The sequence below is a fragment of the Pezoporus wallicus genome, unplaced genomic scaffold (assembly GCF_028554395.1).
Source record: "Pezoporus wallicus isolate ANWC-B61680 ecotype Strahan unplaced genomic scaffold, APGP_CSIRO_Pwel_v1 contig_2871, whole genome shotgun sequence".
Taxonomy (NCBI): Eukaryota; Metazoa; Chordata; class Aves; order Psittaciformes; family Psittacidae; genus Pezoporus; species Pezoporus wallicus.
The window spans coordinates 5,514,670-5,530,080 of NW_026640775.1; the positions used below are offsets into that span (position 1 = coordinate 5,514,670).

The following is a 15,411-nucleotide window of genomic DNA, read 5'->3' on the forward strand; positions in this document are numbered from 1 at the left end:
ACAAGGATACAGTGTGCTCTCTTTCATCAAAAGAGCTGATAGGCAGTGTCTGAAGTTATGTTTTGAAATTAAGTATTTCAAGGGTCATAACTGCCAAAACTCCCACCAAATCTGAAGCAGGGATGGAATCCCATTCACCTACTGAGTACTTCCGAGGTCTGTCTTATTAAAAGGAAAACCACACCTGGCAAAGAGTATATAACTGCATGCCCCAACGCCAGGCACAGGTGCATGCCACTACTTACAATGAAGGCATATTGGAATGAAGTGGGGTTGTAAACTTTTGGTGGCTATTGTTCAGCCTGCTCTGAAGATCTGCAAAAATGGCTGGGAAGGACAAGGGAAACTAAGAGAGATGGCAGCAAGGAAGTGCCTGACATGGCACGTATCCACAAATGGTGGATATATATTAAAAAAATAAGGCTAAAGAGTGCTCTTTTGAGCTGAGTTGTTTAAAGAGGGCTGGCATCTACCAAATCTACTTTTTTTTGTGTCCCACTGTGTCCTTCTTTTTGCGACATTTAACATCTTTGCATGCGATGTTGTGGTTTAGATTTTGAGTTTCATTTTAAGATACAGGTTGTAATCATCCACGAAGTTTCTGTGAAACATCTCTTCACTGCACATGATGAAAGCAAATTATATCGTACTGGCCGAGACTTTTACAATGAAAGTATAGGTCTTGTGCCGGAAGGTCCGAAGTACTCATCATGGTGATTGCCTTTGATACCTTGCCAAAGACAGGGTAACTCTGGACTTTCTGACCTGAAAATGTCTAACCTAAAACCAGACTGGTTTATTACACCCTCCCCTTACCCTTCATGCCTATGTTGAGCCACATCTTCAGCTGCTGTAGCTTGGCTGATTTCAGCAGTGCTTGCTTACATTGCGAAGGATCTACCCCATTGCGCTGCCTGCATGATACAACGTTGTGATGTGCATTGTTGTGTGATGTACAGCTAAAGCTTACGGGTATTGCTTTAGTCCTGTATGTCGGCAAAACCCTTTGCTCCACGCTTCTCTGGGTGGGAGGTGTACCTGTGTGACCCATGCTGTGCAGAGAACACCACTGGGAAGGACCCTGATGTACTGTTACGTACTGTTAGCCTGTTGCACCGCGGGAGCAGCTGCAAACTAGGTGAGCGCAGCTCTGCTTTCCGATGGGACCTTTTCCCACCCCTCGGTGGCGGCCAGACTTTTGAGGCGAGCCGGGATATGGAGGAACCCTGTGGTGAAAGGAATCCCCGGTCTTTGCGCTCGCTCTCCCCTAGAGCGACACTAACGCTGCGAGGCTGTCCTGCCACGTAGCTATGCCCTCATCCCTGCGTCTTCTCCTTTTCCACGCGGACGTTCATTGTTGTTCCAGCCCCCAGGCTCCGCTCGCAGGCAGGGCGAAGCGAGGGCCTGACGACGGGCACCACTTCGGCCTCTCCGCGGGTCGCCCTCACGAGGGTGGCCGTTGGCTGACCCGGGCCGCGCAAGGGCCTTGGCCCCTCCCTTCCCTCCGCACAGCCACAGCCCCCGCCCAGCGGCGGAGAGGGGAGGGGCGGGCGCGCCCCCGCGCAGACGCGGACGGCGGGGCGGGGGCGCGCAGGTGGCGGGCGGTCTCGCTACGCTCGCCGCCGCGGGACGGCCTCAGCCGGGGTTAGCGAGGGAGGGAGCGAGTGAGCGTTGGGCGGCAGGGACGGAGCTGCCGCCGCTTCCCACGTGAGGGGCCGTAGCTGCCAGCCCGGGCGAGCCTCGGTTCTCCGGGGCTCCCCTCCACCTCCCTGTCCGGGGGCCGAGCCGCTCACGGGCCCTGCTGTCCGTCACCCGTCCCGCGGCTGCGGGGAGGCAGCTAGCGCCGTGCCGCTGCCCCCGTGAATACTGCTCTCGGGGTGGGCGTGGGGAGGGAGGGGTACGGCGGCCTCCCGTCCCCGCGTGTCCCAGCCCCGCCGGCGGTGGATGCGCCCGGGAGGAGCCGCCGAGCCCGCCCAGCCCTTTCATCCCGCGGGGGGGACCCGGGGCGCCGCGATGACTTGACGCCGGGCCGCGGCGTGCCGTGCCGTGCCATGGAGGGGGTGACACGCTTCGTGGTGGCCTCAGCGGCCGCGGCGAGGTGGCGGCCGGCGCTGCCCGCCCTGTTGCCGCTGCTGCTCGCCGTGCCGGCGCTGCGGGGCTCGCCCGCCGCAGGTAAGGGAACAAAGAGGGCCTGCCGGGCCGCGGCAGGTGTGCCGGGGTGGAAGGGGGTGGTTGAGGTCCGCCGTCCCCGCATGCCGGTGTCTGTTGTCGGGGGTCGGCAGCGCCGCTAACAATGCGGCGGTGCCGCGGGCGGGCGGGGGCCGCTCGTGTGCGCGGCGCTGCTGGGGAGCTCCGCCAGAAAACGCGGGCATTGTTCGTGGCCGGGGCGGGGAGGGGGGGCTCGGACGCGGAACCCGTTATGTGCACCGAAGAAGAGCAGCAGCGGGGGTGGCTGGTGGCATTCCTCTACCACATCTCCCGGGGACCCCGTGTTCCCGGCGTGTGGGGTGCCCTGTGCGAGCCGGCGGTGCCCGGAGCGGGGTGCCCAGCGCCTGCAGCGTTTGGGGGTGCCTGGAGCGTTTGAGGGTGCCAAGTCTCAGTCGGTGGTGGCACCTGCGGGGTGCAGGGCAGCCGGGTTCGCTTTCGCCTTTCAAGTTGTGAAGAAGCATCAGAGCCCGTGGAAAGGCAGAGTGCTGCTTTCTGAGCGCTGCTGTGGTGTGACTGACGTGTGTGTGGAGAGAACTGTTGGGGCTTCAGAGGGAGTGTGTGTGTGTGTGTGTGCGCTTAGTACATACTTTAAAGCAGCCAGAAATCAGTGACCCCTTTTCCCTTCTTTTCTCTAGTGGCTTTAGACATCAAAATTAGTCTGTAGTTAAGCAGGCAGTTTAATCACAAAGATGTCTCCTTTGGTTCTGCCCCCATAGTACTTCTTGGTTTGTCTCTAATACTTAAAAAAATAAAATGCAAGAACTGCCATTTCATAGAAAGAGATGATTTTGCTGTGACTCTAGGTTTTCTTTTTGATAGATCACAGGTATAAAGTAATACATTTTTATCAGAGTCAGTAAATTGTTGGTAAGTGGAAAGCGGTGATAGGAACCTGCATTAACTGATTTCGTGAAGTGGACCAGCTAATGTTGGCTCTTTTACTTAAACAAGTGGCGATTATTGTTGGGTGCTTGAGAAGCCTTGGTGTTACAAAACATGCTTATCTTATTAAAAATACTTTGTTTCTACTTCAGAAAGTAGCTTTCGTTTTTGGTGGCGACTGATTAGCTTTTCAGGGAATTTAGGCTCTGCTCCCTTCTTAGCAAGAGTTGTTCCATTTCTAGCCTATGTGACAGTCAGTAATTTCTAGTAAGCTTCAGAGATTCTTTTTCTTAAATAGAACATGCTTTGCATACAAATAGGAGAAGGCAAGGTGATAAGTTCATAAGTTGGAGACTTGTTCGAGCGTTTTTGCCTCTTTGAGTTTAATAGAATGGCTGGGTTTCTCTTTCTAGGTTTTCATAGGAAGTCAGTGAAGGCCTTTGTTTAATTGGTTGTCTCGTATTTAGTAGTTCTTAATTAAACATTGTGGTGGATTTCTGTCAGCTTTCGTGTGATTGTTGTGCTTTCTTGTATAACTTAAGAACAGCAATAGAAATATTATGTAACCCTTCCAGTGTTTGTTCTGCTGGAAGAGAGCACCCAGAGACAGCAGATCTTGCCCAAAGCAATGCTTTCTTGCTCAGTCTAGTGCAGGAGCCTTCAAGCTGTTTTGATTTGCGAGTCCTATAGCTTTCGCTTTCCATTGGGCATGTGAACTTTTGCATACGAAGAGCACACTTGCTCTTCAGAGGATGCTTTTGATAGACATCTTGGAAATGGTTCATTGATTGTAGAGATTTAAAGACGGCAGGTTGCAGAAAACAAGAATATTTTGTTCCTTTTAGGTTAAGGTGAAATGCTTTATTAAAAAGCATGACAGGATTCCAGTTTCTCATGTCTTGGGCCTATAGTGTTTAAAAAATTAGGATGCAGCCTTTATTCTTTTAGCCATGAAATGTTTTTATGATGGTTTGTAAGATGTGTGCTAGTCATAAGCAGTAGGCTTGGACAATATTCCCTTAATTGCCCCACAAATTTACAACTCCCTGAGTATTTCTGTTGGGTGCAGTTTGTTTGCTTTCCTTGGCATTTGGTCTTGACTTGTGTAGGAAGAGCAAGAACAAACTCCTACAACTTAGAGTTATGCAGAAGTCATCAAATAAGAGCAGAATCGCTGTTAGAGCCACTTGCTTGCAGTTGAAATAGCAAAGTGAATGTCAGTATTTAAGAAAATCAACTTGGGTTTTCGAATGCCTGATCCAGCTCCCACTGAAGTCACAAGTTGCTGAATCAGGGCTTCAGTTTCCACAGTTAAGCAGATGCTGAAGTCTGAGTATGTGGATAGGTTGCTGATGTGCCAAAGGTAGGTATATATTTGAGCACCTCTAAACTAGGGCTTTGGTCAGGCTCTGTGAATGTCTTATTGCTCAGCCCAGGCTGTGGTTTTGCTTTTGTTCCATTGCACAATCTGTGCAATTCCCTCACTGACAATCAGGAGGATTTATCTTGTCTCGCTGCATGTTTTTTCTAGGGAGTGTGGAGAGCTGTGAGCTGGACTCGGAAAAGTCTGCAAGTGGGTCTCCTCAGAGACTCGGGGACTAAAGACAACTTGTGGAGGTCAAGCAGGGAATCAGATGTATCTGCCTTATGGGACAGTTGCAGGATATTGTTTATTCAACTTAATTGCATGAATGTGTTGCAGACACTTGAGTTGGCATCGTGTCTCTTGTGGCCAGTTCAGCTTGTCAAGCTTGCTTCCAGTTCATTTTCACAGAAGACCCATATGGTTGGAGGATTCCCTTTAAGGCTGCTTTCTGTGCTGTGCTTGCTTTATTTGTCAGCCTCGTGTCTGCAAGCTAGACTTGTAGTCTTGCCAGAGGAAATGTGTTCTTTGTTTACATGTTCTTTCAAGAAGTTAGAATGCTAAACAAGTTAGTGGACAGTGCAGCTTTTTGTTCAGTTTTGCCTGTTTTGTGAGTGACATGTGTTTTCTGTGAAGTTAGGTCTTTGATTTCTCAGGCAAGGCTGTGACTGGAAGGATAGCATGCCTTTAACAAAGTAGGGTTTAAGAATTTTGACTTGCCTTGGAAACGGATTTCAGGCACTGGACACATTAAAGAGCAGTGATTCTTGCTGCAGCACGTATCTTTTCCAAGAGGTATGGTGAGATGATGCTTGTGTTAAATGGCAGATTCTGACAACCCAGTTCTTACTTTTCAATTCATCGTGTGTGTGTGGGAGGGTTGCTTGGGAGAGGAGTGAAGCAGAGTAGACTTTTTAATACAGTTTCACTTCAACTGTGGGAGACATGGCTTTCCTTCATTAGAAAGTAAATCTGTTTATGGTTGATGTCCTAGACTACCGTGAGTCTCCAGCCTTGCCCATTGTGGTGTACAGTATGAATTGCAGTAATTGCGTAAGAGTTATTATGGATGATGTCCTTTACTACTGGTGTCTCTCCAGCCTGGCCCATTGTGGCTTACAGTATGAGTAACAATGATTGTGCAAGAGTTATTAAACAGAGTGTGTTGTGGGAACCTATGTCCTTATGTATATGTAAAGAGCCATGAGGAAATAGTGTCTTAGAACCCCAAAGTTAAGTCAAATGGTAGCATTAAATGAACAATGCAGACTTAATTTCTTTTGTGACTCATGTAGAAGCACCACATTTTCATGGAGTCCTTGTCAGTATGGCCAGTTTTGCACTCAGGAGTTACTTGATGCGATCCCTTTAAAAGTCGTATATTTCTGTGCTTTTCTTTAGGGGTTGCTAAACTCACATGAGCTCAGTAACAGGTTTGATTGACACTCCCTGTATGTGCTGTATTTTCAGCTGTTGATGTTACTGGAGACAGCCGTTTTGGAAGACTACGGGAAAACTCTTTCATAAGAGCAGTGGATTAGTGGTGTCTTTTTCCTAATGCATGAGATAGGGAAGAGAGAGAACTGATCATCAGTGCTTACATCGCTGATTACATCAATGTAATTAATGGCAGGTAAAATGAACAGAGTAGACACTGGAAATGGTAGACTGAGCTGATTGTGCTAGCTGTCATTAAAGCTGCAATATGTTCTAAAATGCTTGTAAGGTATATTATTGCTTTGCAGTGGCATTGAGAACAAACTTTACTATTTCATCTGAAATTTTATGATGTGTACATTTTGCTGTGGGCTGAAGCTTTTTGGTTTTGCTTTGTGAAACGTCAGTTGAAAGAGTTCAGCTACTTCTGGTGTTAAGGCAAGAGGAAAACGATGGTTACTGCTTTGAGTTCTGCCAGCTTCTTTTCTGAACAACTTTAATACCCGTATGCTTTAGAGCATGCAGTTAAACTTTGGCAGATTGTGCCTGCTCTGAAGGGGATGTTTTCTCCACTGCTGCTTTGAAAAGGATTATTTTTTTCAAAAGCTTGTAGCAACCGAATTTAGGCACATAATGTGATAGAGATGGTGCTTTTTTCTTTTGTTTTTGTCTGCTAAAACTTCGATGTAGCCTATTGTCATGGAACCTTACCTACCTATTGATACTGACCTATTGTACTAAATATGCTTCCCGTAACCCAAAGTGATATGTGAAAGATTTGACTTCCCTGTGAAAGTCTGTCTAAACTGCTCCAGAAGTGGGACTGGGTTGAGCTTTAGGACTGAGAACTAGCACCTGTCTACCTTGTTCCTAAAGGTGTGTCTGTGCCATGTAATAGAGTGCTTTACTTTCTTTAGGGAAACGTGGGCATCTGCCTTGTGATGTGGTGGTGTTGATTGCATTAGGCCCAAGAGAGAAATCAGAAAAGGCTTTTAAAAAGACCCAGAATGGGACTCAGATTTTAGTTAAGCAGCAGGCGTAAGGGAAGGCCCTATGGGTCTATTCCAGTCACTGTTCTGCTCATTGACGAGATGCATGCAGAAACCTGGAAGTTGTAGGAGTAGGAGGGGGTGAGACACACAAATTACAAGAGGGTTTATGAGAAGGAGACTGGAAATTGCAGGGCACAAGGGCTAGGAGGCAAGACATTAGGTCAGGGAAATAGATCTGTGGATGAAGGAAACTGCAATGCAGAAATAAACCTTGAGGAAATAAGCAGTGCTGCCTGGTAAGAGTAAGCGTGCTGGGAAACATAGATGGACTTGGTTTGAAAAAGGAAAATAAACCTCCAAAAAAGGGTGCTGAAAGAAGGAATCAGAAGCAGGGAAGATAAGGGACTGTGACCAGACTTGAAGAGATGTAGCTAAAAGCATGAAGCTTGGAATTTAGGGAAGGGGAAGCATGGGCATGTTGTTCTGGGACACGTTCTCCAGAATTCTGCACAGAACCTGGAGCTTCGTAGTGTTGGCCCTTTTCTCCTCTCAGCCGGGAGCATGATAATCTTCTGCTTCTCCGTGAACATTGCATGAATGTGCGTGTTTCAGCTTTGTGACAGCAGTGTTTTTCAGAGTTTGTTTTAAAAACTGGAAGATTTCCTCCACAGAAATTGTAGCAGCATATGAAGACTGCAAAGGCAAAAATTGGCAAGTTGAAAATACTGACATTATAATAAGCTGTACAATTTTAAACTACTTCTGTACCAGAACTTATAGGCACAGCTATACACACATGATCACATAGTGTATACCCATATAGATAATATTTATAGGTGTATAGGCACCTGCATATATATCTGTACATACACGTACCCCACACATAGATCCTCATTGTGTTCAGTGTGCAAAACTGATCCTGCTCTGGGGAGGAATGGGTGTTGGATAGCAAATGAAGTTATCTATAGGACTCTTGCTCCTTTTGTAGCAGATGTTCGAAGGTGTGAAATGAATGAGGTGAGGGACAGGGAAGTTTGAATAAAGGTTTCACTGTTAATGTAATTAAATGCTGTCCTAGACAATTGAATTATGTTGCTCTTGCAGAGTTTCAGTGATGTGAGCAAGTTCCTTAAACCAAGCTTCCCACAGGTGGTCACTAGCTGTGTGTTCCTCATTTACTGGACTTGAGGCCTCTGGGATCTGTATTGCAGAAATGCTGAGTGGTTGCAGCTGCCAAAGAAGTCAAGGGGAACTGTTCCTGAATAGATCTTGTGTCTGTAACTCTAAATACTCATTAATATTTCAAATTAGGCACTCAGAATTTGACCTTGTTTCTTAGTTTTACTGTTGGTAAGATGTAATTTCTTAGATGTAATTCCTTATTTCCAAAATGGCACGGAATGTTCAGATTTAGTAACAGAGAGCAGAAGAGTTCATCAGAAAGCCAGAGACTTTTGTCTTTAGAATGATAAAGATCCAGTGTATGATAAAACAGTGTACTGAACTTGAATCCACAGAAATGTAAGAAGTAAACTATTTGTAAGCAATGAGTAACAGCTGGTGGTGTAACAGTACACACCATATTAAGACTATTCTATTGAGAGTTAAGTAGCCTTAGAGATGGAAAGGCATAGTATGCTGTGTCAAGGTGTAGTAGGATTTTTTTGTTTTGCTTTTTAAACTAAATTATCATAAAAAGAACTCTTGTAGTTGCTTATGTTTGTTGCTCACTTTCAATTCTAGCAGTTTCAGCAGTTTCAGCCTATATTCCCTACTTGCTTGTTCTTCACACACAAATCGTTTTCTAGTCCTTTTAGTCTTCTTCCATTCTCCCCTCTGATTTAAACAGGCTGCTTTTCTATGAATCAATTCCCTGTATGGAATTTTGAATTGGCTTTAGTTATCTGGTCAAGGCAGTGTATCTGGTCTTGTGGCTTGAAGTAGATGGAAGAGGCTAAAATTCAATAGCAAGTGAGAGGGGGAGAGGGGGGAAGAGAGAGGAATACTGGAAACATAGTAAAACAAGGGCTTGAAAATCTAAATGCTTTTCAGTGCATGATAGTATACTGAAGAGGCTGAAAACCTGCACAGTGGTTAGGATGGGGAATAGCTAATGCTGAATAGAGGGACCTGGTGTTTATCGTGGATCACGGAAAGAAAGTCAGCAGCATCTTACAGGTTATGGTCTTTGGCATATCCTGTGTAATAACTTGTTCATTCTCTTCAGCGGTGGAAGAGCTCCAGCTGGAATGCTGTGTCTACTGTGGGACCTTGTCCTTCAAGGAAAAGAAAGGCTACTGGAGACAGTTCACATCACAGAAGTATTGATGTTGCCAAATCTGGAACAACCCCCCCCCCCCCCAGTCCCAAAGCCTGGCAGGTGTACAGGACTTTATTCAGACATACAACAGATAAATACAAAGAAGTGTAATAAGCTGTTGTTTATGTCAAGTAGGAAAGCAAGTAAAAGACTTGAATTGCAGTGAACAGGGCAAGTTTTCTAACTGCTGATCTTTATAATGCTGGGATAATGAAGACCTGAAAGATGTACATGGTTTGAGGCAGTAATTAAAAAAAAAAAAAGAGTTGAAAGAATAGCTTGTATAATGATCTAACAGAAGTGGATTGCAACAGTGATTCACAGTGTGAGAAAGGATGGAGTAGATGACCTCCTGAAATATTTTTCAATTCTGTATTTGTGAGATTCTATAAAAAATGTAATTTATGTGCAGACTACAACATTGGGGCCCGTATCTGTTCATTATTGAAAACTTTGGTATGCTTTTCAGGTGGAGAAACAATCTGTGATTGTATAGTTAAGTACTCTATCATAATGTTTATGCAGAGAAAAGCTGAATTAGGATTTCATATGATACTTCCTAACTTCTGAACGATTGATTTTAGGCTTAACGGTTTTGTAAAGTTTCAAAGAATATTTTATAATCCTTGCTATATTGACTTTATCCTTAGTAATAAGGGACAGGAGGAACACACTAATTTTTGAAGTTGTGCAAATTCAGTTTCTTAAGTATTTTATAATACTGCATAGATTATCACTGAGAGGACAGGCACATATAAATGGTGAGGATGTGGCTGGCTGTCTGTCTTTTCTTTATTCATTAACTGAATCATAGCATTTGTATTTCCAGCTAGTGGGATGGAAAGAGAGGAAGCGTTAATGGTCAAAACACTTCATTGATATAACTATGTATAATTGGGCAAGCTGGGAACTTGTTTTTCTTGGCACAGAATTTAGGATTTATCCTTGCCCTTAGCAAAGGGAGAGTTGGTGGAAAGAAGTGGCCCTAAGTGACGCAAGATAATTGTGAGACTAAGCATTAAATAGCCCAAGACCATACCTTTTAATTGCATGTGTTGTATGTACTCATGGCTGGTGCATCACATGGACAGGGGTCTGTGTTGAAGGGAGAAAGCAAAGCTTCTGTTCCTCAGTATCTGAGAGGCTGTCAGTGCGTGCCCCACCAGGTGACTGGGAAGTGACTGAGTTTCCTGACTGGAGTGGAAACTGCAGGGAGAGCAGCACAGATGTCCTGGCCAGAGCTGTGTGCTTGCTGCTTAGGTGTGCGCAGTTCTGAGCTCTGCAGCAAGTGTGTCCTGACAAACCTTTTCTGGACAGTTAAGATAACAGGCAGCTGTCTTTGTGCCCTTTATCTGAAATTGGTTAGTATGGCAGGGTGAGAGAGGATCTTTGATTAAGTAGGATACTGAAATAAGAAACAGCAAAGATAATGCTAGGGACCAGGGTTACTTTAGGAGTGTTTGAAATCGGGAATATGGATTTAAGGTATTGATGGTGGAAGGCTTAGTTGTGAAGGGCTGTGGTAAGAAGCGGGCTGCTTGATATTGGTAAGTTGGAGGTTTTCATGGCTTCCTTGTATGTTGACTAGAGCATCCTCACTTTAGAGCTTGCCCTATGGCTGTGCAGAAGAAACTGAGGCGCTTCCGTGAGGCATTTTCTAAAAGAAAGTAGCCTCAGGTTTGGTAGAGAAAACTTGGTACCTGCTAAGATATATTTGAGAACTGCAAATACACCTGAAAATAAATGGTCACATAGGACAGGTAGGCAATACAGGTGAGGATGTTTTTTCTTAAATAGTATTTGATAGAATTTACAGATTTTGTTTTCAGCCAATTTTTTCTTAATTCACACCATATTGGACAGAATTTCCAATTGAGTGTTCATACTGAATAAGAAAAATTAAACTGGTGTGATTTCAGTGAGGATCCTCTGTTTGCTCCCAAGCCAGTAGTGCGTGGAACTAGTTTGTGGATATAAAGTGCAAGTAAAAATTCTGTCCTAATTTAAAGGCAATTGTTTGATACTGGAGGGTGGTGCAGGGAGTGTTTATTCTCCTTCTAGTTGGGTGTGAACTTGATTAGATGTTAAGCCTGTCTCACCTTTTCTTGTGGCCCGTAATTCTGTTGTAAATAAATTCTCCATTGTGTATGCAGCTTCCAGTGAGCAGTGCTCAACCACAGAGCCACAGTGATTTAATTCAACATTATTTGGAGACAAAGCTTTATGTACCAGACCCCTCTGGGATAATACTGCTTTACTTTGTGAATAGAAGAAAGATGATTGTTCATCAGTTATGCTGAGTTCTGATTAGGTAACTTCTTGAATGGATATCTGTATTTAAAACTGCAGCTACTGCTGAACTGGAGCTAACGTGGGTGATATGTTGGGACAGAAATTGCATGTCCCAGAACGAAATCCTGATCTAGAGCGAAAGTCTGGCTTGAAGATGTTTTCAATTAGAAGCTGTCAGTGACCTTACTTCCTGTCCTTATGCTGAAAGATGAAACAGATTTGGGCTTCCAGCCATTGACATTCAATTTTCAGAAGATGTAATCTGTTCCACTCAGAAAGAACAAAAAAGAAAGTTTTTCTTTATGTTTCCAGAGAGTGTGGGCTTGTTACAGTAACTTGGCAAGAAAAAATACGTAAATGCTTATCAATAAAGTAATCAGTGTTTTGTCAAGAAATATTATATCAAGTATTAGTAAGAGCAAGGAAGTATCAAGGAAATAATTTGTGTTAGTCAGTTCGTTTTGTTAGCTTCCATGAGTAGTTACTTTGCTACTTCTACTGCAGCCATGTTCTCAAAACCATAAAAGTTGTCAGAAGGGTTAGGATAGCTGAGGAATGTGAAATGAATGTAAATCCATTTTGCCTCATTTTAAATTGACTGGATTCCAAGCAGACAGTGTCCCTTGAAAGTATAATCTTCTTAAAATCCTGGGAGCATTAGAAACAAAACCAAACATAGTTTCTGTACTAGACTATTAATTCTTATGATTCTTAGTATGTACTGCTGCTGTTTGCTGTGTGTAAAGTTTGTTGAGGTCAGGTGAAGACAGTTCTAGAAGTCTTGAGGGTTTTTTTTTTCCCCCAGATTTACTGTAATAAACATTCAAGTTAGTTGCTTTTATGTATTTTTTTGAGTGAGCCAAAGCCATCATTAAAACATTCTACTGATATGTGAGATTGTACTGACAGTTTGGAATAACTGTGTTATTTTATATTTGGAAATTCTGTTCTTGAAGAACAGAATGCAACTGTATGTTGTATCGTTTATTCAGTACAGGCATCCATGACATTTAAGTAAGATACTTCAGAAGTGCAGGTCAGTTCTTTCCCTCATTCCTAAATAATATGAACCGTGAAGGTCTCATCTAGAACTTGTTCTCTATAAATCATAGAAGAGTTAGGGTTGAAAAGGACCTGAAGATCGAATTACAACCACCCCACCATGATGTTAGATCACATTTACAGACTTATAATTTCTAGATACTTGTAAAAGCAGAAAACCAGATAATTTTTACATCTTCCAAATGCAGGTGAAAGAGTTAATATGCTTTGTGAAGAAAAGTATTTTGATTTGAGTGAATGCTTCAAGCTCCTACTTCTGCTTCTCATACATCAGAGGTTACATTTCTGATGAATTAGTGGACTTGGGTTTTATGAAAACATACTTTACAATATGGAGTGAAAGCAATAAATTAATTAAAATCATAGACGTTGTGATTCTTCTGTATGTCTAAGATCAATCCTTGAGGATGGAATTATTCAGAAGAGGACAGGTGAAAAGCACAGGTGCATGGTAAATATAGTTTGTCATAGGCAGTCAAAGCAACCACCCTAACAGCAAGTGTTTGTGGAGCATGCATGTAGGCTGAGGCATGTAGTACTGGTATGTGCTTGTAGTGCATTAATGTGTGTGCTTTGGTTCGGTTCCCCCCTCCCTTCAGTTTTGAGAGAAAACTAAATGTGATTGTTTTTCATGTTTGAAGAGTGCATAAAGAGTTGAAGACTGTGCAGGTTTGACTGTATGGACTGAAGTTCTGTTGTGCTCAGCTTTGGAGGTACAATATACAGTAATTTAATACCAGTTTACTCTGGTAATTCTACACCACCTCCCTGAAGTGTTTCTTTTATTCTAATGTAAAGGAACATAAGTACAGTCTGTCAGCCAGAAAGCAGTAGAATAGGGAGCTATGGGAAGTTTACAAAATGGGGAACCCAAATGATCAAAGCTCTCATTAGACTAGCTATCTTTATAACCTGTGGCATTTTTATTGTGTTAACTTTTGTATAGTTATCTTACCTGGAAACTTTGTAAGGTCATAAGCTTGTTGATGCTTCCTGAATTGTTGCTGCAGTGTAAGAGAAATAGCATTACTGCATCCTTTCTAACTTCTGAGACTGGATTCCTTGCTGCTTCAAGTATGTTGAAGGTAAAACTATTGAGTTTCATCCTGTTTCTGCAGGTTGAAAGAATTCAGAGCTTTTAAATTGCAGCTCTCTAAGCTAGGTGGAAAATACTGAAATGGCAGTTTTGTTTGAAACCTATATATTTAAAAATAATGTTTGGGGTTTTCTTTTGCTGATTTGCTTTCATAAAAGAATATCCAAGGTAAGTAAATCAAAGCCATTGTGATACGTTATTAAAAATAAAGGCCTTATATGTCTCATAAATAAACTGTTCGTAGTCTTTTGGGGAAACAGGTTTGTTTTTTCTCAATGTACAGTTTTGTGTTTGTTTTTTTTGGGGGGGTTGTGATTTGTGGTTTTTTTTATTTGAGAAGTTGAAAAGAGCATAGTAAGTGTAATTTTTAATTTTTTTTATTAAGCACTTGTGTTCATGCAGAAATTGTTCAGTGATTGTGTAGTTGTGTTAGAGTATCATGACTTGTGGTGATGTAGTCTCTGACAGTCACATCAATAGCCTGTTTTCCATCCAGAAAAAAGTCTTGCAGACTTATTCATAGCATTCTCTGTTAGAGTTTATGCTCTATTGATTGAAGCAATCAATTTCTGTATTAAACAAGTAAATCCGCCAGTTTTTCTTTTGTTTTTACACATTACAGTGATACCAGGTAATAAAGGGTTAACATTGTGCCTGCTTGCTTAAGCAGTCGCTGTGCTTGGTGAAGCAGAATTGTAAGAGTTACAGCTGCTAGGCAGAATTGTAATAGATAAGATTCATAACTTAAGGTTTAAGACATTCTTGTTTAAATGGTATCTTTAGAAAGAAAAGGAACAAAAGATAGCCAGAGTAACAAAATTTGCAAACGTGACAAGTTTCTGCTTTAAGATACATAAAACCGGCTTGTACCGAACCTGAGGTTTGGATAAGAGCCGAAACCCTATTGAGTCTGCATGAAAGCAAGAGGTTACTCGTGATGAAGAGGAACTACAAGCATTCATCCTCACGACCCCCTAATGACCACCACCAGGAGGCACTGCGCAGGCGCACCAATGGGACAAATGCTGGAAAACTAATTATAATACTAGACAGGAATAGGTTTTGCACATGTATTAGGCGTGATGCAATCTCATGTTTGGGTAATCATTATATGTAATATAAACGAACTGAGTGGCGAAGGGGGACACACATGTTTTTGGAGGAGCAACCCCCATGCGCCTCAGCACTGAATAAAGCATACCTACTTTACAACTCCAACGAGTTGTGGAGTCAGTCCGTGTATCAACAGCAGTTGTTATGTATATTGAATCAGAAAAGACACAATAATAGTCAAAGGTAGTCTTTTGAGTTCATTCTTGTTTCATATCAATGTTTTGTGTTTGTCTGGAATGTTGAATTACCGTAATATATACACCTCTTCAAATAGAGGCACAAGGCCAAGAGGTTTCACTTCACAAATATGATAGCATGGTTTCTTTTATCCAATATAGTAAATTTCAAATAATTTTCTTCCTCTTTTTTTTACCTCTTGGAAGAAAATCCTTTTATGAGATTCCCTCATCCCTCCCCCCCCAACAAATTTTATCAGCATTTTCTTCTGTGCTTTCCCAGTGCTCCTCTTATTTTCTTCTGTAGAACCTATATTCTGCCCTCTTTGCTGTGTCTCTGCCTTAGAGTGAAAGTTGCAGTGAGTTCCATCTTACCTCCTGTTGAAAACCGGGAAAAAAGTGACCCAATTCCAGCTTTTGTTGGCTTTGCATTCTTTATACGTACAAGCTCTTAAGGAGAAAAGTAAAAC

At 42.9% G+C, this 15,411-nt stretch overlaps 1 protein-coding gene across 6 annotated transcripts in view; it reads left to right on the top strand.

Moving 5' to 3' along the window:
- The first annotated feature begins 1,583 nt into the window (after window positions 1–1,583).
- KIAA1549 (KIAA1549 ortholog) overlaps window positions 1,584–15,411 on the top strand; it is a 147,510-nt gene continuing 133,682 nt past the window's right edge. For all 6 annotated transcript variants that reach the window (XR_008973640.1, XM_057420506.1, XM_057420511.1 and 3 more), the window contains exon 1: window positions 1,584–2,172. Coding sequence is in view for 5 of the 6 variants with exons in the window: in XM_057420506.1 (XP_057276489.1) it covers window positions 2,052–2,172 (121 nt within the window). In the remaining variant the exon portion in view is untranslated. The remainder of the gene's footprint in view (window positions 2,173–15,411) is intronic.